Source organism: Chiloscyllium plagiosum, unplaced genomic scaffold, assembly GCF_037043375.1.
Source record: "Chiloscyllium plagiosum isolate Xiang-an unplaced genomic scaffold, Cpla_swu_hap1 HiC_scaffold_43, whole genome shotgun sequence".
In the NCBI taxonomy this organism is placed as follows: Eukaryota; Metazoa; Chordata; class Chondrichthyes; order Orectolobiformes; family Hemiscylliidae; genus Chiloscyllium; species Chiloscyllium plagiosum.
In genome coordinates, this window is record NW_028270181.1 from 32,613,814 (window position 1) to 32,637,368 (window position 23,555).

The 23,555-nt window shown below is 50.8% G+C and overlaps 1 protein-coding gene across 4 annotated transcripts in view; it reads right to left on the reverse strand.

Annotated features, from left to right (window-relative positions):
- LOC122541716 (uncharacterized) overlaps nucleotides 1–10,374 on the reverse strand; it is a 64,781-nt gene extending 54,407 nt beyond the window's left edge. The window contains exon 1 of one of the 4 annotated variants that reach the window (XM_087982520.1): nucleotides 10,218–10,374. In XM_087982520.1, the coding sequence (XP_087838646.1) occupies nucleotides 10,218–10,331 (114 nt within the window). In that variant the 5' untranslated portion in view covers nucleotides 10,332–10,374. The remainder of the gene's footprint in view (nucleotides 1–10,217) is intronic. The other 3 variants (XM_087982523.1, XM_087982522.1, XM_087982521.1) reach the window with 3 other exon arrangements.
- Nucleotides 10,375–23,555: the final 13,181 nt, after the last annotated feature.

A 23,555-nucleotide genomic window follows, 5' to 3' on the forward strand; every position in this document is an offset into this window, starting at 1 on the left:
CTTCCTGGTGGTGGAAATTGAATAAAGATTTGTGCACTTTGTGTCTCTCACTGTGTCTCACATCTGCACACACGCACCATAGGTGCTGGGGAAAAAATAAGCACTACCACAGTTAGGCGGTAGTGTGGGGGTCAAAATAAGAAAAAAAAAAGAAAGAAAAAAATAAGATAAACAGTAGAATACTGTTTGATCACACAGCATTGCCCTGTGATGTGAAGGTCATCCCTTGTCACTGGCCACTCGGGTGTTTCCTTTCTTCCTGGTGGTAGAAACTGAATAAAGGTTCGTGCACCTTGTGTCTTTCACTGTGTCTCACGCCTGCACACAAACAACATGGGCGCTGGGGAAAAATAAAAGCACTACTGCAATTAGGCAGTAGTATGGGGGTTAAAAAAAAAACAGGAGTGTAAAAAAATATAAAAAAAGAAAAATAAATAAACAGTAGAGTCGGGGTTCTGCTCATTCTAGGAACTGGTTCTGTGATAGTTGGGTCAGTATCATGTACTAGGCACGTGTAAATAAAGGGTGTCTAGATGACAGGATACCAGCCTTTGTGAAGTACTGCACAAGGCGTGGAATCTGTATGGGTAGAGTCGAGGATCATAAAGGTAAAAATGGACCTGATGGGACTAAATGTAGATTTGCTCGCTGAGCTGGAAGGTTCACGTTCAGACGTTTCGTCACCATACTAGGTAATATCTTCAGTGAGCCTCTGGATGAAGCATTGCTGATGATTCCTGCATTCGATTGTCATTGCCTGTGGTGATGATATTTCCTGTTCTTTTTCTCAGAGGGTGGTAAATCGGGTCCAAGTCAATATGCTTGGTGTTAGAGTTCTGGTTAGAATGCCATGCTTCTAGGAATTCTCGTGTCTCTATTTGACTTATCCTAGGATGGATGTATTGTCCCAGTAGAAGAGGTGTCCTTCCTCATCTGTATGTAAGGATACAAATGAGAGAGGGTCATGTTGTTTTGTGGCTAGTTGATGTTCATGTATCCCGGCAGCTAGTGTTCTGCCTGTTGGTCCAATATAGTGTTTGTTACAGTCCTTGAACGGTATTTTGTAAATGACATTAGATTTGCTTGCTGTCTGTATAGGATCTTTCAAGTTCATTAGCTGCTGTTTTGGTATGTTGGTGGGTTTGTGGACTACCATGATGCCAAGGGGTCTAAGTAGTCTGGCAGTCATTTCTGGCACAAATCTTCTCGATACTCGCTAGGACCTGATGGGAGTTATTTAAAAGCTCCCTTGCAGTAGTCAGGATGTGAAGCAGAAAATAAATCAGGAAATAAAAAGCACTGGAAAAGTGTTCCTCTGGGAACAGGCAATTCTGGATGTGTAATGTGGCAGACTTGATTACGGAACTGTAGATGAAGGAACCCCTAGGAGGCAATGACACAATATATATGAATTTACCCTGCAGTTTGAGGGGGAGAAGCTGGAACCAGATGCAACGATATCACAATTGAGTAAAGGTAGCTACAAAAACATGAGGGAGGAATTGACCAGAGTTGGTTAGAAGGGGAGCAGCAGTGGCAGAAATGTCTGGGGTAATTCCGGAGGCACAACAGAAATTCATCCCAAGGAAGAAGAAACATACTAAGGGGAAGATAAGACAACCATTGCTGACAAGGGAAATCAGAGACAGCATAAAACCAAAAGAAAAAGCTTCTAATGTGTGAAGATTGGTCAGAAGCCAGAGCATTAAAAACCAGCACAGGATAACTAAAAAGCAATAATGCGGGGGAAAAGATTAAGTACACGGACCAGCTCGTTAGAAACATCAGACGATTAAAAGTTTTTGCGAGGAATGTATAAAATATAAGAAAGAAACAGAGGACATTGGACCACTGGAAAATGAGATTGGAGAAGTAGTAATAGGGAACAAAGAAACGACAGAGGAACTGAATAGGTACTTTACCTCAGTCTTCTCGGTGGAAAACACTATTTGCACACCACAATTCCAAGCGAGTAGGGGCAGTGGGGAGTGATGTGACCATTACACAGGAGGTGCTGGGGAAGCTGAAAGGTCTGTAGTTGGATAAATCACCCAGTCCGGATAGACCACAGCCCAGGGCTCTGAAGAAGCTAGCCAAGGAGATGGCGACAGGAGAAAGTGAGGACTGCAGATGCTGGAGATCAGAGCTGAAAATGTGTTGCTGGAAAAGCGCAGCAGGTCAGGCAGCATCCAAGGAGCAGGAGAATCCTCGTTTCGGGCATGAGCCCTTCTTCAGGAATGGGCCTGAAGAAGGGCTCATGCCTGAAACGTCGATTCTCCTGCTCCTTGGATGCTGCCTGACCTGCTGCGCTTTTCCAGCAACACATTTTCAGAAGGAGATGGCGACAGTCTTTCAGGAATCGCTGGGGTACGGAGGGTCCCAGAGGACTAGAAAATAGCTAATGTAACAGTCCTGTTTAAGAAAGAAGGAGGGCAGAAGATACTTACAGTCCATTTGGCCTGACCTCAGTTGTTGGTAAGATCTTAGAGACCATTATTATGGATGGAAATACTTGAAAGTGAATGGTAAAACAGAGCTGACTCAACAAACTTCATCAAGGGGAGGCCATGACCAGTAAATCTGTTAGAATTCTTTGAGGTGATAATGAATACCATGTATACTCAAGTAAATGTCATCTCCTGTTTTTGGCCAATATATCTGGAACTTTCCATATATCTCGTATCAAAGTCAACCCTAGTCCTTCACAGATAACCGATTTATGAGTTTAGATATTATCCTGTACATATCCTGTACAATGATCGATGAGACTGTATGAGAGTCAAATATCTGGTAACTTTTTGAATCAGAAATAAAAGCTTAAAATGTTAGTTTGAGAAACTAAAACAACAGCAGATGATAGAAAATGGAGGGAAATGGAAGAAATTGGCGGGAAAGTTTAAGACACATCAGGTCAGAGTCAGGTGTGTGCAGCTCAGTTCCCCTGTAACACTCATGAAATACAGTCATATACCTAGTTGAGGTTGTGAAATTTCTTCATTATTTTGTGTGAAAAGCAAAAAATCTACAGCAGCGTTTAAACTGGAAGTTGCTGAAATTGCAGGGAAGACAAATAACTGTGTCGCAGCAATTACCGTAATTTGTTGGGTATTTTTTATTCGTTTAGAGATCAATTGGGCTTCTGCTAATGATACGGTATTTTGGACTAAGAGCCAACTACATAAATTTAACCTTAAAAATAGTCTAAAAAATTTGACTTTTAAACGAGTATATACAGTAATTTAGACAAAGCAGTGTCAATGGACATTATCAATTTGGATGCCCAAAAGGCCCATGATAAAGTGCCTCACAGGAGGCTGCTAAACAAGAGCCCATAATGTTAGGGGGAAGATACTGGCATGGATAGAGGATTGGCTGACTGGCAGAAGGCAGAAAGTGGGGAGAATGGGGTATTCTTCAAATTGGCAGCCAGTGACCAATGGAGTTCCACAGGTGTCAGTGTTGGGACCACAATAATTCAAGTTATACATGAACAATATGGAAGAAGTAACTAAGGGCATTGTTCCTAAATTTGCAGGTAACACAAAGATAGGTGGTGGGACAGATGGCGGGGAGGCTGCAGACAGATTTGGACAGACTAGGAGAATGGGAAAAGAAGTGGCAAATGGAATACCATGTGGGACAGCGTGAGGTTATGCACTTTGATGAAAAGAATACAGGCATAGACTATTTTCTAAATGTGGAAAGACTTCAGAAATCTGAAGCATAAAGGGACTTAGCAGTCCGAGTTCAGGATTCTCTTAAGGTTAACGTGCAGGTTCAGTTGGCACTTAGGAAGGCAAATGCAATGTTAGCATTCATTTCAAGAAGGCAAGAGCAAGGATGAATTGCTGAGGGTGTATAAGGCTCTGCTTAGATCACATTCGCAATATTGAGAGCAGGCTTGGCCCGTATCTAAGGAAAGCTGTGATTTTGGAGGGGGTCCAAAGGAAGTTCACAAGAATGAAGAGCTCGACATATTAGGAGTAGTTGAGGACCTGGGTCTGTACTCGATGGGAGTTTAGAAAGGTAATGTGGAATGTTGGGGAATACAAAGAGGCTTGAATAGAGTGGAGATGGAGAAGATGTTTCCACTAGTAGGAGAGACTAGGACCCAAGGGCAGACTCTCAGTGAAGGTACGATATTTTAGTACTGAGACGAGAAGGAATTTCTTCAGCCAGAGGGTGGTGAATCTGTGGAACTCATAAGTACATAAGACTGTAGAAGCCAAGTCAGTGAGTGTCTTTAAGACAAAGTTAGACGTGTTGTGATTACTAAGTGGATCAAGGGTTGCGGGGAGAAGTCAGGATAATGGGGCTGAAAAATTTATCAGTCATATCGAATGGCAGTGCAGACCGAATGGGACAAACGGCCTGATTCTGTACCTATATATTATGTATTTATGGTCTATAGTCTTGGGAATAGTGAGAACTGTAGATGCTGGAAAGTCAGAGTCGATAAAGTGTGGAGCTGAAAAAGGTACAGCAGGTCAGGCAGCATCAGATGAGCAGGGGACATTTCATCAGGACTAGAGAGGGGGAAGAGGTTGGGGCTGGGGTAAAGGTAGGTGGGATGGCAATAGGTGGATGCAGGTAGAACGTGATTGGTCAGCAGAGAGATGGGAGAAAGATGGACTGATAAGGTTGGGTTAAGGGAGCGTGGTGGACAGGGAGGGCTGGACTTGGGATAAGGTGGGAGGTGGGGAGATTTGAAAGTTGGTGAATTCTACTTTAAGGTCATATGGTGTAGGCTCCCGAGGCAGAAAATGAGGTGTTCTTCCTCCAGTTCACGTGTGGCCTTACTTTGACAGTGGAGGCGGCACAGGATAGACATGTCGTCGGGGGAGTGGAAATGGGTGGCAACCGGAAGATGGAGTTGATCAGACCTTACAGACCATAGATGTTCTCTGAACCGGTTCCCAAGTTTGCGCTCGGTCTCTCCGATGTAGACGAGACCACATCGGGAGCAACGGAAGCAATAAATCAGGTTAGAGGAAATGCACTTGAATCTGTGCTGGACTTGGAATGATTCTTTGGAGCCTTGGTCAGAGATGTGGGCACAGGTTTTGTACCTCATGCAGCTGCAGGCAAAGGTGCCAGGAGTGGAGGAGAGGTTGGTGGGGAGTGTGGACCTAACAGGCAGTCGCAGACAGAACACTTCCTGCAGAGGGTGCACAGGGTGGGGAGGGAAATATCATTTTGGTGGTGGGGTCGACTGTTGGGGTGGAACAGCAGAGCATGATGAGCTGGTTTAGAGATTAGTGGGGTGGAATGTGAAGACCAGGGGGATTGGATTTTTGTTGTGATCGGGGAGGGGGTTTTTGAGGGCAAATGTGTGGGAAATGGAAGAGATGTGGTTGAGGGCATTGTTGATCATGGGGAGGGGAAATTAATGACTTTGAAGTAGGAGGACATCTGAGATGTCCCAGAGTGGAAACACTCATCCTGGGAGTATGGGATCGCATTTTTGCAAGAGGGGATGTGGTAGGAGGTGTAGTCGAGGTAGTTTTGTGGGAGTCGGTGGATTTGAGATAGATGCTGGTGTTGAGTCAGTTGCTAGAGATAGAGATGAAGAAGTCCAGAAGGGGGAGGAGGTATCAGAAATGGCCCTGGTGAATTTGAGATCAGGGTGGAAGGTGTGAGTGATGTAGATGTACTATTTGAGTTTTCAGTGGGAGCACACGGCAGCGTATCTCCCTCCCCTTTCTGGATCTCTCCGTCTCCATCTCCGGCAACCAACTCAGCACTGACATCTATTTCAAACCCACCCAACTCTCATAGTTACCTTAACTACACCTCCTCCCACACCACCTCTTGCAAAATTTCATAGATTTTATAGAATCCCTACAGTGTGGAAACAGACTCTTCAGCCCTGCAAATCCACACCAACCCTCCGAAGAGTATCCCATCCAAACCCATTCCCCATTACTCCATATTTTACCTCTAACCTACACATCCCTGAACACTGTGGGCAATTGAGCATAGCCAATTCACCTAACCTGCACATCTCTGGACTGTGGGAGGACCTGAGGAAACCCATACAGACACGGGGAGAATGTGCAAACTCCACACAGACAGTTGCCCGAGGCTGGAATCGAATCCGGGTCCCTGGCGCTGTGAGGCAGCAGTGCTAACCACTGAGCCACCAAAATGCGATCCCATACTCCCAATTCCTCCTCCTCCACCTTATCTGCTCCCCAGAGGAGCGTTTCCACTCCAGGACATCCCAGATGTCCTCCTACTTCAAGGCTTGTAATTTCCTCTTCCCCGTGATGAAGAATGCCCTCAACCGGATCTCCTCCATTTCCCACACCTCTGCCCTCAAACCCCCACTCCACCAATTACAGTCCCCCGGTCATCACATTTCATCCCATTAATCTCCTAATCCAACATATCATCCTCTGACACTTCCGCCACCTGCATTCTGACCCCATCACCAAAATGATATTTCCCTCCCCACCTTTATCTGCTTTCTGCAGGAGCCGTTCTCTCCGCAACTCCTTCCTTAGGTCCACATTCCCCACCAACGTCTCCTCCACACCTGGCATTTTTCCCTGCATGAGGTACAAAATCTGGCCCCACACCTCTCCCCTTATCTCTGACCAAGGCTCCAAGAATCATTCTAAGTCCAGCACAGATTCACATGCATTTCCTCTAACCTGATTTATTGCATCTGTTGCTCCCGATGTGGTCTCGTCTACATTGGAGTGACTCAGCACAAACTTGGAGAACATCTATAGTCTATACGCTCCAATCAACCCCATCTCCCGGTTGCCAGCCATTTCAACTTCCCCTCCTACCCCGCTTGATGAGGTCCATCCTGGGCCTTCTCCACCATCAAAACAAGGCCACACACAAACTGGAGGAAGAAGACCTCATCTTCAGTCTTGGGAGTTTCCAACCATATGACCTCAACATAGAATTCACCAACTTTCCAATCTCCCCACCTCCCACCTCATTCCAAGGCCAGCCTTCCCTCTCTACCCTGCCCCCTTGACCAGACATAACCTGTCCATCTTCCTTCCCATCCTTCCCACTGACCAATCACAATCACCTCCTACCTGTACCCCAGCCCCACCCCCCTCATTTATTTCTCAGCCCCATTCCCCTTTACAACTCTGATGAAAGGACCCGACCTAAAACGTCGACTCCTGTGCTCCTCTGATGCTCTTTGACCTGCTGTATTTTTTCCAGCTCCACACTTTACCGACTCTGGTCTATAGTCTTCCAATACCCAGAATAGTCCTCTACCCTCGATTCCATCGAGATATAACTGGTAAACTAGACTGCATGAAATATCCACAGTATTACTACAACCAGTTCATTAATAAACCATGGTGCTACAGAGCAGGTGAACCTTCCATGCCAGATGAACAACGTGAAATGCTGAAACATGTGGAGATATAATGGGTCAGGAAGCATCAGGATTCTGTTCATGAGCCCACATCTGAGATTGCGAACTTTACTGAAATGCAGTTCCCAACTCCCACATTCTTGAAATTAAGCAACAACAGCTAAAACAGCTGGAAGCCTCTGTCTCCAAGGATGGAGAATTTCTTCCTGCACTCGTTGCTTGCGATTGTGTGCTGAGACAGCACTCAGTCCTGGCTCCTGCAGCTGCTGTTTAACTGGGATTGTTAATGAACCACAGCTAATCAACAACATAAAACAACAAACTGGAAATATGATGCTAAAATTGCTGGCAAAACTCAGCAAGTCCGACAACTAAGTTTTTTTTCTCCACAGAACCTCACGTTTCAAAACACTGGACTCGAAATGTTAACGCTGTTTACTGTCCATCGATAAGGCCAGACCTGCGAAGTTTCTCCAACAATTTCTGTTTTTGTTACAGGTATTCAACATTCACGCACTGTATAAAACAATATCAAGGCAGTGACTTTGTCATTGTTGCTGGAATAGTGAGAAACGTTGCAGGTCCCAGAGAGTTAACATTACTAGTTAGATCCCTGTGCAGCACTGAGACTTCTCATTATCACTTGGAATGTATAATGGGACGGTCAAAACTGACTGACTATTTAAAAGTATCTGAGCCACAAGCATAGCTGACTCAGGCACGTAAAGAGGCTGGGGTCAGAACTGAGCTTGCACAAGCCATGATGATTCTTAAGTTAAATGTCCAATACTGAAGAGTACTTGGGTGCAGTGCTGACACCATACAAAAAAGGACAGAGTGCTTCTCTACACCTGGTGCCTTTGGTTGGAGGAAGGAGTAGTTGCATCTCTGTATTCTGTGCACAGGGACACTATGTAGGTCCATCCTCAATGCCCATTGGGGAAGAGGGGTGCAGTTGTGCCTTCAGTGCCCAGGAAAGGGAGTAGCTTTGCCCTCATTTGTCCAGGATTGGGGGTGTTGCAGCTCTCTTCTCAGTGCCCAGGGAAGGGTGCAGGTCTGCCCTCAGTGCCCAGGATGAGGGTGTGAAGAGGTGTGCATTTCTCCCCTCGGGGCCTAGGGAGAGAGGTGCAGCTCTGTCCTCAATGCCCAGTGAGGACAAGGTTGCAACTCTGCCCTCGAGGGTGAGGAAGGGGGTGCAGTTCTACTCTCAGTGCTCAGCGAAGAAGAGGGTGTAACTCTGTGTTCAGTGTGCAGTGAGTAGGATAGGTGCAGCTCAGCCTTCATTGCTGGGAAGGGGATGGGGACAAAGTGCGCACAAAGTAGGGAAGGGTACAGCTCTGCCCTCGGTGCTCAGGTGAGGGGAATGCAGCTCTGCCTTCACTGCCCGGGGGAGGAGAGCGCAGCTCTGTCCTCACTGCCTGGGCAAGGGGAGCGCAGCTCTGCCTTCACTGCCCGGGGGAGGGGAGCGCAGCTCTGCCCTCACTGCCCGGGCGAGGGGAGCGCAGCTCTGCCTTCACTGCCCGGGCGAGGGGGGTGCAGCTCTGCCCTCACTGCCCGGGGGAGGGGAGCGCAGCTCTGCCCTCACTGCCCGGGGGAGGGGAGCGCAGCTCTGCCCTCACTGCCCGGGGGAGGGGAGCGCAGCTCTGCCTTCACTGCCCGGGCGAGGGGAGTGCAGCTCTGCCCTCACTGCCCAGGGGAGGGGAGTGCAGCTCTGCCCTCACTGCCCGGGTGGAGGGGAGTGCAGCTCTGCCCTCACTGCCCGGGTGGAGGGGAGTGCAGCTCTGCCCTCACTGCCCGGGTGGAGGGGAGTGCAGCTCTGCCCTCACTGCCCGGGTGGAGGGGAGTGCAGCTCTGCCCTCACTGCCCGGGGGAGGGGAGTACTGCTCTGCCCTCACTGCCCAGGTGGAGGGGAGTGCAGCTCTGCCCTCACTGCCCAGGTGGAGGGGAGTGCAGCTCTGCCCTCACTGCCCAGGTGGAGGGGAGTGCAGCTCTGCCCTCAGTGCCCGGGGGGAGGGGAGTGCTGCTCTGCCCTCACTGCCCGGGGGAGGGGAGTGCAGCTCTGCCCTCACTGCCCGGGTGGAGGGGAGTGCAGCTCTGCCCTCACTGCCCGGGTGGAGGGGAGTGCAGCTCTGCCCTCACTGCCCGGGGGAGGGGAGTGCAGCTCTGCCCTCACTGCCCGGGGGAGGGGAGTGCAGCTCTGCCCTCAGTGCCCAGGGGGAGGGGAGTGCAGCTCTGCCCTCACTGCCCAGGTGGAGGGGAGTGCAGCTCTGCCCTCAGTGCCCGGGGGGAGGGGAGTGCAGCTCTGCCCTCAGTGCCCGGGGGGAGGGGAGTGCTGCTCTGCCCTCACTGCCCGGGGGAGGGGAGTGCAGCTCTGCCCTCACTGCCCGGGGGGAGGGGAGTGCAGCTCTGCCCTCAGTGCCCGGGGGGAGGGGAGTGCAGCTCTGCCCTCACTGCCCGGGGGGAGGGGAGTGCAGCTCTGCCCTCACTGCCCGGGGGGAGGGGAGTGCAGCTCTGCCCTCAGTGCCCGGGGGGAGGGGAGTGCAGCTCTGCCCTCAGTGCCCGGGGGGAGGGGAGTGCAGCTCTGCCCTCACTGCCCGGGGGGAGGGGAGTGCAGCTCTGCCCTCAGTGCCCGGGGGGAGGGGAGTGCAGCTCTGCCCTCACTGCCCAGGGGGAGGGGAGTGCAGCTTTGCCCTCACTGCCCGGGGGAGGGGAGTGCAGCTCTGCCCTCAGTACCAGGGGGTGGGGATGAGGTACTGCTCTGCCCTCAGGAAGAGGGGATCAGTGCCCAAACGTCGGCTCGATCGGTTCTCCAATCCAAGAGTCCCCGGCGGGAAAGGGAGGCCTGAGGCCTCGGCGGGAAACTTACCACCGGCAGCAGGATCGGCGGTTTGTGCCCGTGCCGGAGCTGCTCCTTCCCGTGGATCATCGGCGATTTGTGGAGGATCTCCCCTTCCGTCTCCAGAGTGTGGGACTCCATCATGGAGCGGAGCCTGTCCGGCCCGGGGGCAACTGCTCGGACCTTCTCGGGGCCGCTCGGGCGATTGGGGGCGAGAGTCGGGGAGACTCGGAACGACTCGGCGCCGCTCGGGGAGACTCGGAACGACTCGGCGCCGCTCGGGGAGAGTCGTCACCACCCGGTGAGGCTCGGGAGGAATCGGCACCGCTCGGAGTCGCCCGGGGAGACTCGGGGGTGACTCGGTCCCACTCGGGGGGCCATTGGGCTCCCTCAGGTTCACCTTCCGCCGTTGGAATCTTGAATGAAAATCCTGGAACCCCAAGCTCAATAAATTTCACTTGCACCGAGTTTTTAACGTAGTACGGCATTTCACGGGAATGGTTATAAAACAGCGTTAGATACTGAGCCACCAAAGGAGGTATTAGGTCAGGTGATCCAAGTCTTGGGTCAAAGAGGTTATCAGGGGGACAGTGAGGTCGAGAAGTTTCATGGGGGAATTCCAGAGCTTGGGCTGTGGGCAACTGGGGTCTGGAGCTGAAGGGAGTTCACTGAAGCTGGAGGGTGGTGGGATTAGAGAAGGTGGGAAGTGAATAACAAGGACAAGAATTTTAAAATTGATGCATGGCTAATACAGGAGTAATGACTTCAGTCTTCCCAATATTGGAAGACATTTATGCTTATCCAATATCGAATGTCATATATTCGATTTCATAACTTAGTGACAATGTTGGAGTCAAAAGGGATGGTGGCCAGGTAGAGCCAGGTGTCATTGGTGTATGGAGATGCTGCATCTTCTGTCCATGCCAACGTGTGGGCAAGAAATAGGTGGGGTCAGTGATACGTCCTCTGCGGAAATCAAAGTTAACAGTAAAATGGTGGAAGAGATGATACATTGGCACAACGGGCAACATAGTAACTCGGTGCTGTGGCCTCAAGTGCCAGGGACCCAGTTCAATTCCATCCTTGGGTCACTGCATGGAGTCTTCTTTCTGTGTCTGTGTGGACTTCCTCTGGGTGCTCTGATTTCCTACCAAAGATATGCAAGTTAGGTGGCTTGGAAGTGTGAAATTGCCTTACAAGTTACAGGGATAGGGTGAAGTGGTTTGCCTGGGTAAAATGCACTTCATAGAATCAATACAGACTCGATGGGCTGAATGGCTTCTATCTATACTGTAGGGATTCTATGATTCTATCTTATGACCATGAGATGTAGGAGCAGAAGTAGGCTATTTGGCCATTAAGCTGAAAATGTGTTGCTGGAAAAGCGCAGCAGGTCAGGCAGCATCCAGGGAACAGGAGAATCGACGTTTTCCAGCATAAGCCCTTCTTCAGGGCTTATGCCCGAAACGTCGATTCTCCTGTTCCCTGGATGCTACCTGACCTGCTGCGCTTTTCCAGCAACACATTTTCAGCTCTGATCTCCAGCATCTGCAGACCTCACTTTCTCCTATTTGGCCATTAAGTCAGTTTATAGCTGATCTGATAGTCCTCAACTTCAAATTCTTTCTTTTTCCTTATAGCCCAGATTCCTTTATGGTTTAGAAGTACATCTGTCTTAGCCTTGTATATGCTTAATGACCCAGCCTCATGCCTCAAGTAATACACAGATTCTCAGAGAAGAAATTTCTTCTTATCTCTATCTTATGCTGAGATTATGCCTTCTGGTCCTAAATTCTTTCACGAGGGGAAATAACCTTTCTGCATCCACCTTGACAAATCCACTAAGAATCTTATATGTTTCAATAATGTCTCATTTCATTCTTTTAAATTCCAGTGGGTACAGGCCCCAAATCACTCAACCTATCCTTACAAGACAGTCCCTCCATACCTAGGCTCAGCCTAGTGAACCTATTGTAGACTGCCTTCAATGGTAGGTACCTTTCCTTTGTTAAAGGGATAAAAGAAGCCATTGCAAGTGATTCCCAACCAACTCCACTACCCTGTGGCTGAACACCTCAACTTCCCCTCCCACTCCACCAAGGACATGCAGGTCCTGGGCCTTCCCCATCGCCAAACCCTAACCACCCAGCCACCTGGAAGAAGAACATCTCATATTCGGCCTTGGGACCCTGCAACCACATGGGATGAATGTGGATTTCACCAGTTTTATCATTTCCCCTTCCTCCACCTCATCCCAGTTCCAAGCCTCCAACTTGGCACAGCCCTCTTGGCCTGTCTATCATTTTTCCCATCTATCCACTCCACCTTCCTCTCCAACCTATCTACCTTGCCCCCTACCTTCATCTACCTATTGCATTCTCAGGTACCTTGTCCCCCAGCATCCCCCCACCGCCATTTATCTCTCAGCACCCCCCAGCCCACAAGCCACATTCCTGATGAAGGACTTATGCCTGAAACGTTGATTCTCCTGCTCCTCAGATGCTACCTGACCAGTTGTGCTTTTCCAGCACCATACTCTTGACTCGATTCTTGGACTATGATTGTTAAAAGTTGAACCAGATGAGTGCAATCCCTGCCAGCTGGACAAAAATACAAAGATGCTGCTCGAGTATGGTATGGTCAACCATCTCAGAGGTTTAGTGAGATAGGGAAAATTGAGAAAGGATATGATACCTTTGTCACTAGTGAAAGAGCATCTCACTTAACAATAAAAAGAGCCATTTGTGGACTGTAGCAGGAATCAAAATTTGTTTAGAGACAGCCAAACCTAGAGTTTCCAGGAAGATATGCATTAAATTTGGGAGGCAACAACATGTCCAAGGAGTTTGGAGAGAAAAGAGTGTTGGAATTGAGGCAAAAGGTCACTTTCAAGGGTTCAATTCAAACAAAACGTCACCAACCTGAAACTTTGACTCTGCTTGTTTTCATATGTGCTGTCTGACCAGCTGCATATTTCCAGCATTTTCCTTTTTTATTTCAGAGACATTAAGTTTATTTGAGGAGGAAAGTGATAGTGACAGAGATGACCAGGCAGGATTTGGGGAGAGAGTCCTGTTAATAATATCAGCTGACATTGAGGGGATTGAAGTTGAGTAATAAACAAATAATGGAGTGAAAATGAAGGGGTCTTAAGGACAAGTTGAGAAGGCATGAAATGAGACGGAAGACAGACATTACTTAGGTATTCCGCACTAGGCCGAGGAGAGTTGTAGAGGATGTTTGGTCTGGGGTAGAGAGGGAAGAGAAAGGGCAGCTAATTAGATGATTCCGATCTTAATGCTAAAGATGCCCAGGATTACCTGCCCCTTCCACACGTCTTGCTGGAAGTGAGGGTGGAGGAGAAGGTTGAGGAGTTTAGAAGGCAGCTAGCGAGCAATAAAATAAATCAGGGGTTATCTGAGCACTCCAGGATTATCATGGAGGAGTGAGCACCTTCAGCAGAAAAATCCCACAGAGCATAGAATATCTACAGTGTGGAAGCAGGCTATTTAGTCTATCAAGTCCACACTGACCATCCAAAGAGCATCCCACCCCTCCCCCAGCCCATCCCCTGTAACTCTGCATTTCTCATGGCTAACCTACCTGGCATGGACACGATGGACAATTTAGCATTGCCAATCCATGTAACCTGCAGATCTTTGCACTGTGGGAGTAAACCGAAGCACCTGGAGGAAACTTAAGCAGATATGGGGAGAACTTGCAAACTATACACAAACAGTCACTAGAGGGTGAAATCAAACCCAGGTCCCTGGCACAGTGAGGCAGCAGTACTAACCACTGAGCTACCGTGCTGTGATTGATCCAGCCAGTTCTGCTAGTGACTGGCTAAATCCATAATTCATCATATTCCACTCCAGTCCACATCTCTTAGATTGCCTTTGAGTGGAGACGAGGTCCAAACCAAGGAAGCGACTTACCTATACTTTTAATTTAGTGTACTGTATTCACTGCTCACATTGCAGTCCCCTTTACAGTGACAAGACAAAGTGAAGACTGGGTGAGTCCTTTGTGGAACGCCTCCACTTGTCCATGCTGATGACCCCAGCCTTCCAGTTGCTTGCGATTTCAATATCCCATCCTGCTGCAATGCTAACTTTTTTTTATTTCAAAAATATGCTTTATTCATAAAATATTTTGATGGTCTGTACAGTTGGTCATCGACCCCCATCGTCTGCAGCAGGAGCAGGTTCTGCATACTTTCCTGGAGCTAGGACAGTTTTCCCCGCCTCTCTCTCACCTCCTGAACACCTTTGAGGATGAAGAACCTCTTGATGTTTCCTTTTACTGTTTCCCACCAGTCCGCTGGGGACTCAAAGAGGGGCTTCACCGTTCTCCAACCTGCGTAGTCCTTCTTGAGCTCCTCAATGTTTCCCGGGGTCAACAGCTTTGTGTTCAGCTTCCACGTTCCCTTCCAAGCCCGCTGCTCGTCCTGTAGGTGACAGTCGGCCAGCAGGAGGCAGTGGTCAGAGAAGAACACCGGCTTGATGTCGGTGGATCTGACCGAGAGCGTTCGGGACACAAACAGGTAATCTATCCTTGAGCGGATAGACCCGTCTGCCCGTGATCAGATGTATCTACGCTGCGCTCCATCTGCAGGGGTGCTGAAGACGTCATGCAGCTTGGCATCTTTTACCGTTTCCATCAGGGCTCTGGACGTGGCGTCCAGTTTACTGTCCCCCCTGCCGGATCGTCCATCTGCAACAATGATACAGTTGAAGTCTCCGGCCAGAATGACCGCCCTGGACGTAGCCAGCAACAGTGGAAGCTGCTGCAGGACGGCCAACCGTTCCCTCTTACCCACTGGGGCGTACACATTAATCAGTCTCAGGGGAGCATTCCTGTACATGACGTCAGCGACGAGGAGGCGCCCGCACACCACCTCCTTAACCTCGGAGATGGTGAAGTTGCCTCCTCACAACAGGATATCCAGACCGGAGGCGCAGCTATCGTTGCCCCCCCCAGGAAGGCCATCGTAGAAACACATCGCGTAGCTGATTTGATGCTACGCACATTGATTCTGGCAATTCTTATCCCCATTTTAAACAGTTTACGAGGTTACCAGTGTCCATTTGCTGCTGGTTTTGCCTCTCTGGGGTAGCTGTGTGCATCCCCGTGGTGACAGCAAACTGCTGGACCATCCCAGGGCTGAGGTAGCTGTTCGGCTCCACGTTGGGGCCATTTCCCCGCTCTGGTGTCTTCGGGTCGGGCCCAGGGTCCGCACAGTCCAGTTCTCTGTCTGACAGCTGGGCTGTCACAGGACCCCTGCTCCCAGTTACCCGGAGCCGTGGGCCGGTGGGAACCTCGTGGTTCTCACTGGGTGGGGGGACGTCTTTACCCATCCCCTCAGAGGGATTGTCTTTTCCTGTTTGGGCAGTGCTACCCTCCTTTTTCCCCGCGGCGCTCTGTGTCTTCCTCTGGTGACGTCCCTCCTTGTGCCCATCCTTACCATCGGAAGAGCTGCCTGTATCCTCGTCATGTAGGTGTCGCTTCCCCCTTTGCTGGGTGGCTTTGGGGACCTGGCGAGGTTTCCTCTTCCTGTTTTTGATGGTAATCCAATCCTCTGCCTCCTTTGTTCCCTCCTCTTCCATTTCCTCTGTCTGTCTTGAAGGAGCTTGGATCGGCTGCTGCACCTCCCCGCTGGCTGCCGTCTGCTATACTCCAGCCTGCCCTTCCTTCTGGGTGCCAACAGACACTGTTCCAGTGCTGGTTTGTGGTACCTTGCTCGTCTTATGCGGTCCAGGGCTCGTGTTGCCACCTCCGGCCATCTGTGCATAGGTGGCGGCCCCTCGTCTTGGGCAGGCCTTGTACATGTGACCCGCCTCTCCGCACAGATTACAGTACTTGGCCTCCTTACATTCCTTGGTTGGGTGGCCCTCCTGCTTGCAGTTTCGACAGATGGTCACCTTATAATCCGCCGCCATATATCCTGACCTCCCACAGGTTCGGCACACTTTCGGCTGCCCTGCATATGTCAGGTAAACTCTGCTCCCTCCGATGGCAAAGCTGGAGGGTGGGTGGAGGATGTTCCCACTGGCATCGACCCTCAGGGTTACCCTGACCTGGCATTTGCTGGTCCAGATCCCAAAAGGATCGACCACATCGGTACTCTCTCCCTCGACCTGGATGTACCTTCTCAGGAAGGTCAGGACATCCGCTGCTGGGACGTGGGGGTTGTACATATGGATTGTTACAACCCGACTCCTCTGCGCAGGACGCACACACAACGGGACCGCCGACAAGATGGAGAACAGAGGTTCCCGTTCCTTCTCCTTGGAGACCTTCAGGAGCTGCTCGCAATTCTCCACGCTCCTGAAGGTGACATCGATATAGCCTGCCGCAGGGAAATCCTGCAGGCAGTACACACCCGCTTTTTTTTAATTTCAAAAATATACTTTATTCATAAAATAATTTGATGGTCTGTACAGTTGGTCATGCCATACATACGTAAACATTTACATACAGAGATCAGAATTTATCATTTGTATATACAGTCTGTACGTTTATCAATCATATGTCCATATATATGTGCCACGTATAACAGCAATGACAGTGCCTCACACCTGATGACCAGGTTTTTTCCCGCGATGGAGAGCGACTGTAGCGTCCATCTGCCCAGTTTCTGCCTCACTTTGCTGCTATGCTCCTCTCAAGACTTGGCGCACGCCCCAGCCCCCCCAAACCAGATACCCAGCACCTTCAGGTGGTTGGTTCTGATGGTGAAGGGTATCGAGGATTGGTCGGCCCAGTTCCCGAAGAGCATGGCCTCGCTCTTGCCTCGGTTTATCTTGGCCCCCGAGAATATGCACATATGCACATGAGTCTGCGCACGGACAGCGGATCCAAGCAGAAAACGACGACGTCATCCATGTACAGGGAGACCTTGACTTGTAGGCCCCCGCTGCCAGGAATAGTCACCCCTCTCAGGCTCGCATCCTTCCTTATGGACTCGGCAAATGGCTCTATGCAGCACACAAACAAGGCAGGAGAGAGGGGGCAGCCCTGCCTGACTCCAGATCTGACTGGGAAGCTATCTGATTCCCACCCATTGATTGAGACTGCACTGACAATATTGGTGTAGAGCAGTCTGATCCAATTGCAGATTCCCTCCCCGAAGCCCATTTTGGAGAGAACATCTCTCATATACGTGTGTGATATCCTGTCAAAGGCTTTCTCCTGGTCCAGGCTGAGCAGGCAGGTGTCCAACCCTCTGTCCTGCACGTAGGCGATCGTATCCCTGAGGAGTGCGAGACTCTCAGCGATCTTCCTGCCCGGCACAGCACAGGTTTGGTCAGGGTGAATCACCGACCCCAGAGCAGACCTGACCCGGTTGGTGATTACCTTTGACAGAATGTTGTAATCCGCATTCAACAGTGAGATTGGTCTCCAATTTCTGAGTTCCCCCTTCTCCCCCTTCCGCTTGTAGATGAGGGTGATGATGCCTTTCCTCATGGATTCACTCATGGTACCTGCCCGAAGCATACTGACATACACCTCCAGCAGGTCCTGGCCAATCAAGTCCCACAGAGCGGAATAGAGCTCGACCGGTAAGCCGTCGCTTCCGGGAGTTTTATTCTTTTTGAAGGACTCAGGGGCCTTGGTCAGCTCGTCCAGAGATAGCGGCTGGTCCAGCCTCTCCACAGCACAGGTTTGGTTTTTTTAATTTCAAAAACATACTTTATTCATAAAATAATTTGGTGGTCTGTACAGTTGGTCATGCCATACATACATAAACATTTACATACAGAGATCAGAATTTATCATTTGTATATACAATCTGTACGTTTATCAATCAGATGTCCATATATTTAAATGAGGCGTCAGCAGAGCCCAAATGACTGCGTGGGCCCCCTGTTCTTCGTTAGGCAGGCAGATGTTACACGGTGGTCTTTCCCCACCGCGCCTTGGCGGCAGCTGCCCCAAGCTTCAGCGCGTCCCTCAACACGTAGTCCTGGACCTTGGAATGTGCCAGTCTGCAGCACTCAGTCGGGGTCAACTCCTTCAGCTGGAAGATCAACAGGTTTCGGACCGCCCAGAGAGCGTCCTTCACCGAGTTGATGATCCTCCAGGCACAGTTGATGTTCGTCTCGGTGTGCGTCCCGGGGAACAGGCCGTAGAGCACGGAGTCCCGCGTCACGGCGCTGCTCGGGACGAACCTCGACAAACACCACTGCATTCCTCTCCAGACTTCTTCTGCGTAGGCACATTCCAGAAGGAGGTGTGTGACAGTCTCGTCCCCCCCGCAGCCGCTTTGAGGGCAGCGTGCGCTGCGGCTGAGAGTCTGGGCGTGCATAAAGGATCTCACAGGCAGAGCCCTTCTCACCACCAGCCAAGCCATGTCTTGGTGCTTGTTGGAAAGTTCTGGCGATGAGGCATTCTGCCGAATGGCTTTGACAGTCTGCTCAGGGAACCGCTCGGTAGGATCCGCCCTCTCCTTTTCTTAAGGACACTACGTCCTGACCACTTCCTGATGGTCTTGTGGTCAAAAGTGTTTTTCTTCATAAGCTTCTCCAAGAAGGACAGGTGATATGAAATGGTCCAACTACTCGGAGCGTTCCGCGGCAGCGAGGCCAGTCCCATCCTTCGCAACACCGGGGACAGGTAGAACCTCAGTACGTAGTGAGACTTGGTGTTTGCGTACCGGGGATCCACGCACAGCTTGATGCAGCCACACACAAAGGTGGCCATCAGGGTGAGGGTGGCATTGGGTGTATTTTTTCCCCCGTTGACCAAATCTTTATAAATCGAGTCCATTCGGACCCGGTCCATCTTTGACCTCCATATAAACTGGAAGATGGCCTGGGTGACTGCAGCGGCACAGGTTCTAGGAATAGGCCTGACCTGTGCCACGTTAACAGCAATGACAGTGCCTCACACCTGATGACCAGGTTTCTTCCCGCGTTGGAGAGCGACCGTAGCTTCCATCTGCCCAATTTCTGCCTCACTTTGCTGATACGCTCCTCCCAAGACTTGGCGCATGCCCCAGCCCCCCTGAACCAACTACCCAGCACCTTCAGGTGGTCGGTCCTGACGGTGAAGGGGATCGAGGATTGGTCGGCCCAGTTCCTGAAGAGCATGGTCTTGCTCTTGCCTCGGTTAACCTTGGCCCCCGAGGCCCGTTTGAACTGATCACGTATGCACATGAGTCTGCGCAAGGACAGTGGATCCGAGCAGAAAACGGCGACGTCATCCATGTACAGGGAGGCTTTAACCTGCAGGCCCCCACTGCCAGGATAGTCACCCCTGTCAGGCTTGCATTCTTCCTGATGGACTCGGCAAATGGCTCTCCACAGCACAGGCTTTTTTTTTAATTTCAAAAATATACTTTATTCATAAATACTTTGATGATCTGTACAACTGGACATGCCATACATATGTAAACATTCCATTTCTTTGCAAACCGAAACAGAGTAATCATTCCTATTTACAGGTCTGTACGATTACATTTTTAGCTGAGGCGTCAGCAGAGCGCAAATGACTGCGCAGGCCCCATGTTCTTCTTTAGGCAGGCAGATGTTACACGGTGGTCTTTCCCCACCACGCCTTGGCAGCAGCTGCCCCAAGCTTCAGCGCGTCCTTCAACACGTAGTCCTGGACCTTAGAATGTGCCAGTCTGCAGCACTCAGTCGGGGTCAACTCCTTCAGCTGGAAGATCAACAGGTTTCAGACCGCCCAGAGAGCGTCCTTCACTGAGTTGATGATTCTCCAGGCACAGTTGATGTTCGTCTCGGTGTGCGTCCCAGGGAAAAGACCATTGACCACGGAGTCCGCGTCACGGCGCTGCTCGGGACGAACCTCGACTACACCACTGCATTCCTCTCCAGCCTTCTTCTGCGTAGGCACATTCCAGAAGGAGATGTGTGGGTGTGTGACAGTCTCGTTCCCGCCCCCCCCCCCCGCAGCCGCTTCAAGGGCAGCGTGCGCTGCGGCTGAGAGTCTGGGCGTGCATAAAGGATCTCACAGGCAGAGCCCTTCTCACCACCAGCCAAGCCATGTCTTGGTGCTTGTTGGAAAGTTCTGGCGATGAGGCATTCTGCCAAATGGCTTTGACAGTCTGCTCAGGGAACCGCTCGATAGGATCTGCCCTCTTCTTTTCCCGAAGGGTCTCAAGGACACTACATGCTGACCACTTCCTGATGGACTTGTGGTCAAAGGTGTTTTTCTTCATAAACTTCTCCATGAAGGACAGGTGATACGGAACGGTCCAACTACTCGGAGTGTTCCACAGCAGCGATGCCAGACCCATCCTTCGCAACTCCGGGGACAGGTAGAACCTCAGTACGTAGTGAAACTTGGTGTTTGTGTACCGGGGATCCACGCACAGCTTGATGCAGCCACACACAAAGGTGGCCATCAGGGTGAGGGTGGCATTGGGTGTGTTTTTTCCCCCGTTGCCAAGATCTTTGTGCAGCGAGTCCCTTCGGACCCGGTCCATCTTTGATCTCCATATAAACTGGAAGATAGCCCGGGTGACTGCAGCGGCAGAGGTCTGGGAATAGGCCCGACCTGTGCCACGTATAATAGCAATGACAGTGCCTCACACCTGATGACCAGGTTTTTTCCCGCGTTGGAGAGCGACTGTAGCTTCCATCTGCCCAGTTTCTGCCTAATTTTGCTGAAACGATCCTACCAAGACTTGGCGCACACCCCAGCCCCCCCCGAACCAAATACCCAGCACCTTCAGGTGGTCGGTCCTGACGGTGAAGGGGATCGAGGATTGGTTGGCCCAGTTCCCGAAGAGCATGGCCTCGCTCTTGCCTCGGTTTACCTTGGCCCCCGAGGCCCGTTCGAACTGGTCACATATGCACATGAGTCTGTGCACGGACAGCGGATCCGAGCAGAAAACGGCGACGTCATCCATGTACAGGGAGGCCTTAACCTGCAGGCCCCCGCTGCCAGGAATAGTCCACCCTTCTCAGGCTCGAATCCTTCCTTATGGACTCGGCAAATGGCTCTATGCAGCACACAAACAAGGCAGGAGAGAGAGGGCAGTGCTGCCTTACTCCAGATCTGACTGGGAAGCTATCTGATTCCCACACATTGATTGAGACTGCACTGACAATGTAAGAGTGAACGGTTGGCCGTCCTGCAGCAGCTTCCACTGTTGCTGGCTATGTCCAGGCCGGTCATTCTGGCCGGAGACTTCAACTGTATCATTGATGCAGATGGACAATCCGGCAGGGGGGACACTAAACTGGACGCCACGATGGACACGGTAAAAGATGCCAAGCTGCATGACATCTTCAGCACCCCTGCAGACGGAGCGCAGCATCACCTGGTCACGGGCAGACGGGTCTATCCGCTCAAGGATAGATGACCTGTTTGTGTCCCGTACGCTCTCGGTCAGATCCATCAACGTCAAGCCGGTGTTCTTCTCTGACCACTGCCTCCTGCTGGCCAACTGTCACCTACAGGACGAGCAGCGGGCTGGTAAGGGAACGTGGAAGCTGAACACAAAGCTGTTGACCCCGGCAAACATTGAGGAGCTCAAGAGGGACTACACAGGTTGGAGAACCGTGACGGCCCTCTTTGAGTCCCCAGCGGACGTGGGAAACAGTAAAAGGGAACATCAAGAGGTTCTTCATCCTCAAAGGTGTTCAGGAGGTGAGAGAGAGGTGGGAAAAACTGTCCCATCTCCAGGAAAGTATGCAGAACCTGCTCCTGCTGCAGACGATGGGGGTCGATGTCACGGAAGACCTCAAGGAGGTGAAGGGCCAGCAAGCCTCGCTCTTTGCCTCAGAGGCCTCCAAGATAATCTTCCGGTCCAGGGTCCGCTCGGTGGAGCAAGACGAGACGTGCTCACGTTTCTTCTTCCAGAAGGTGCACAAAGAGAGCTCTGTGCTTAGCAGCCTGAAGGAAGAAGATGGCTCGATAACGTCATCTCAGGCTGACATCATGAGGATCAGTAAATCCTTCTATGCCAGTCTGTATGACGCGAAGCCGACCGACAGCGCGGCCTCCCAGTCGTTCCTGTCCTCTATCACGGAGGTCTTAGATGACAGAACATGGGAGAGGCTGGACCAGCCGCTATCTCTGGACGAGCTGACCAAGGCCCTCGAGTCCTTCGAAAAGAATAAAACTCCCGGAAGCGACGACTTACCAGTCGAGCTCTATTCCGCTCTGTGGGACTTGATTGGCCAGGACCTGCTGGAGGTGTATGTCAGTATGCTTCGGGCAGGTACCATGAGTGAATCCATGAGGAAAGGCATCATCACCCTCATCTACAAGCGGAAGGGGGAAGAGGGAGGAAATTAGAAATTGGAGACCAATCTCACTGTTGAATGCGGATTACAAAATTCTGTCAAAGGTAATCGCCAACCGGGTCAGGTCAGCTCTGGGGTCGATGATTCACCCTGACCAAACCTGTGCTGTACCGGGCAGGAAGATCGCTGAGAGTCTCGCACTCCTCAGGGATACGATCGTCTACGTGCAGGACAGAGGGTTGGACACCTGCCTGATCAGCCTGGACCAGGAGAAAGCCTTTGACAGGATATCACACAGGTATATGAGAGATGTTCTCTCCAAAATGGGCTTTGGGGAGGGAATCTGCAATTGGATCAGACTGCTCTACACCAATATTGTCAGTGCAGTCTCAATCAATAGGTGGCTCTCCACTTTTTTTTATTACAAAAATATACTTTATTCATAAAATACTTTAATGGTCTTAAAATACTTTACAGTTGGACATGCCATACATATTCCCGCCTCAGGCGACTGACTGTGTGGAGTTTGCACGTTCTCCCCGTGTCTGCGTGGGTTTCCTCCGGGTGCTCCGGTTTCCTCCCACAATCCAAAGATGTGCAGGTCAGGTGAATTGGCCATGCTAAATTGCCCGTAGTGTTAGGTAAGGGGTAAATGTAGGGGTATGGGTGGGTTACGCTTCGGCGGGTCGGTGTGGACTTGTTGGGCCGAAGGGCCTGTTTCCACATTGTAACGTAATCTAATCTAATCTAATATGTAAACATTCCATTTGTTTGCATACCGAAACAGAGTAATCATTCCTATTTACAGGTCTGTACGATTACATTTTTAGCTGAGGCGTCAGCAGAGCCCAAATGACTGCGTGGGCCCCCTGTTCTTCTTTAGGCAGGCAGATGTTACACGGTGGTCTTTCCCCATCGCGCCTTGGCGGCAGCTGCGCCAAGCTTCAGCGTGTCCCTCAACACGTAGTCCTAGACTTTGGAATGTGCCAGTCTGCATAGGTGGCTCTCCACAGCACAGGCTTGGTCTGCTGCTTCAAACCCACAGCAAAATTTTCTTAACAAACACCGTCCGCTCAACTGGTGTACGCTCCTCCATCTTCTTCACAGTCACCCTGACTGTGTTGCGAATGCCCTGGCCTAGGCTGCG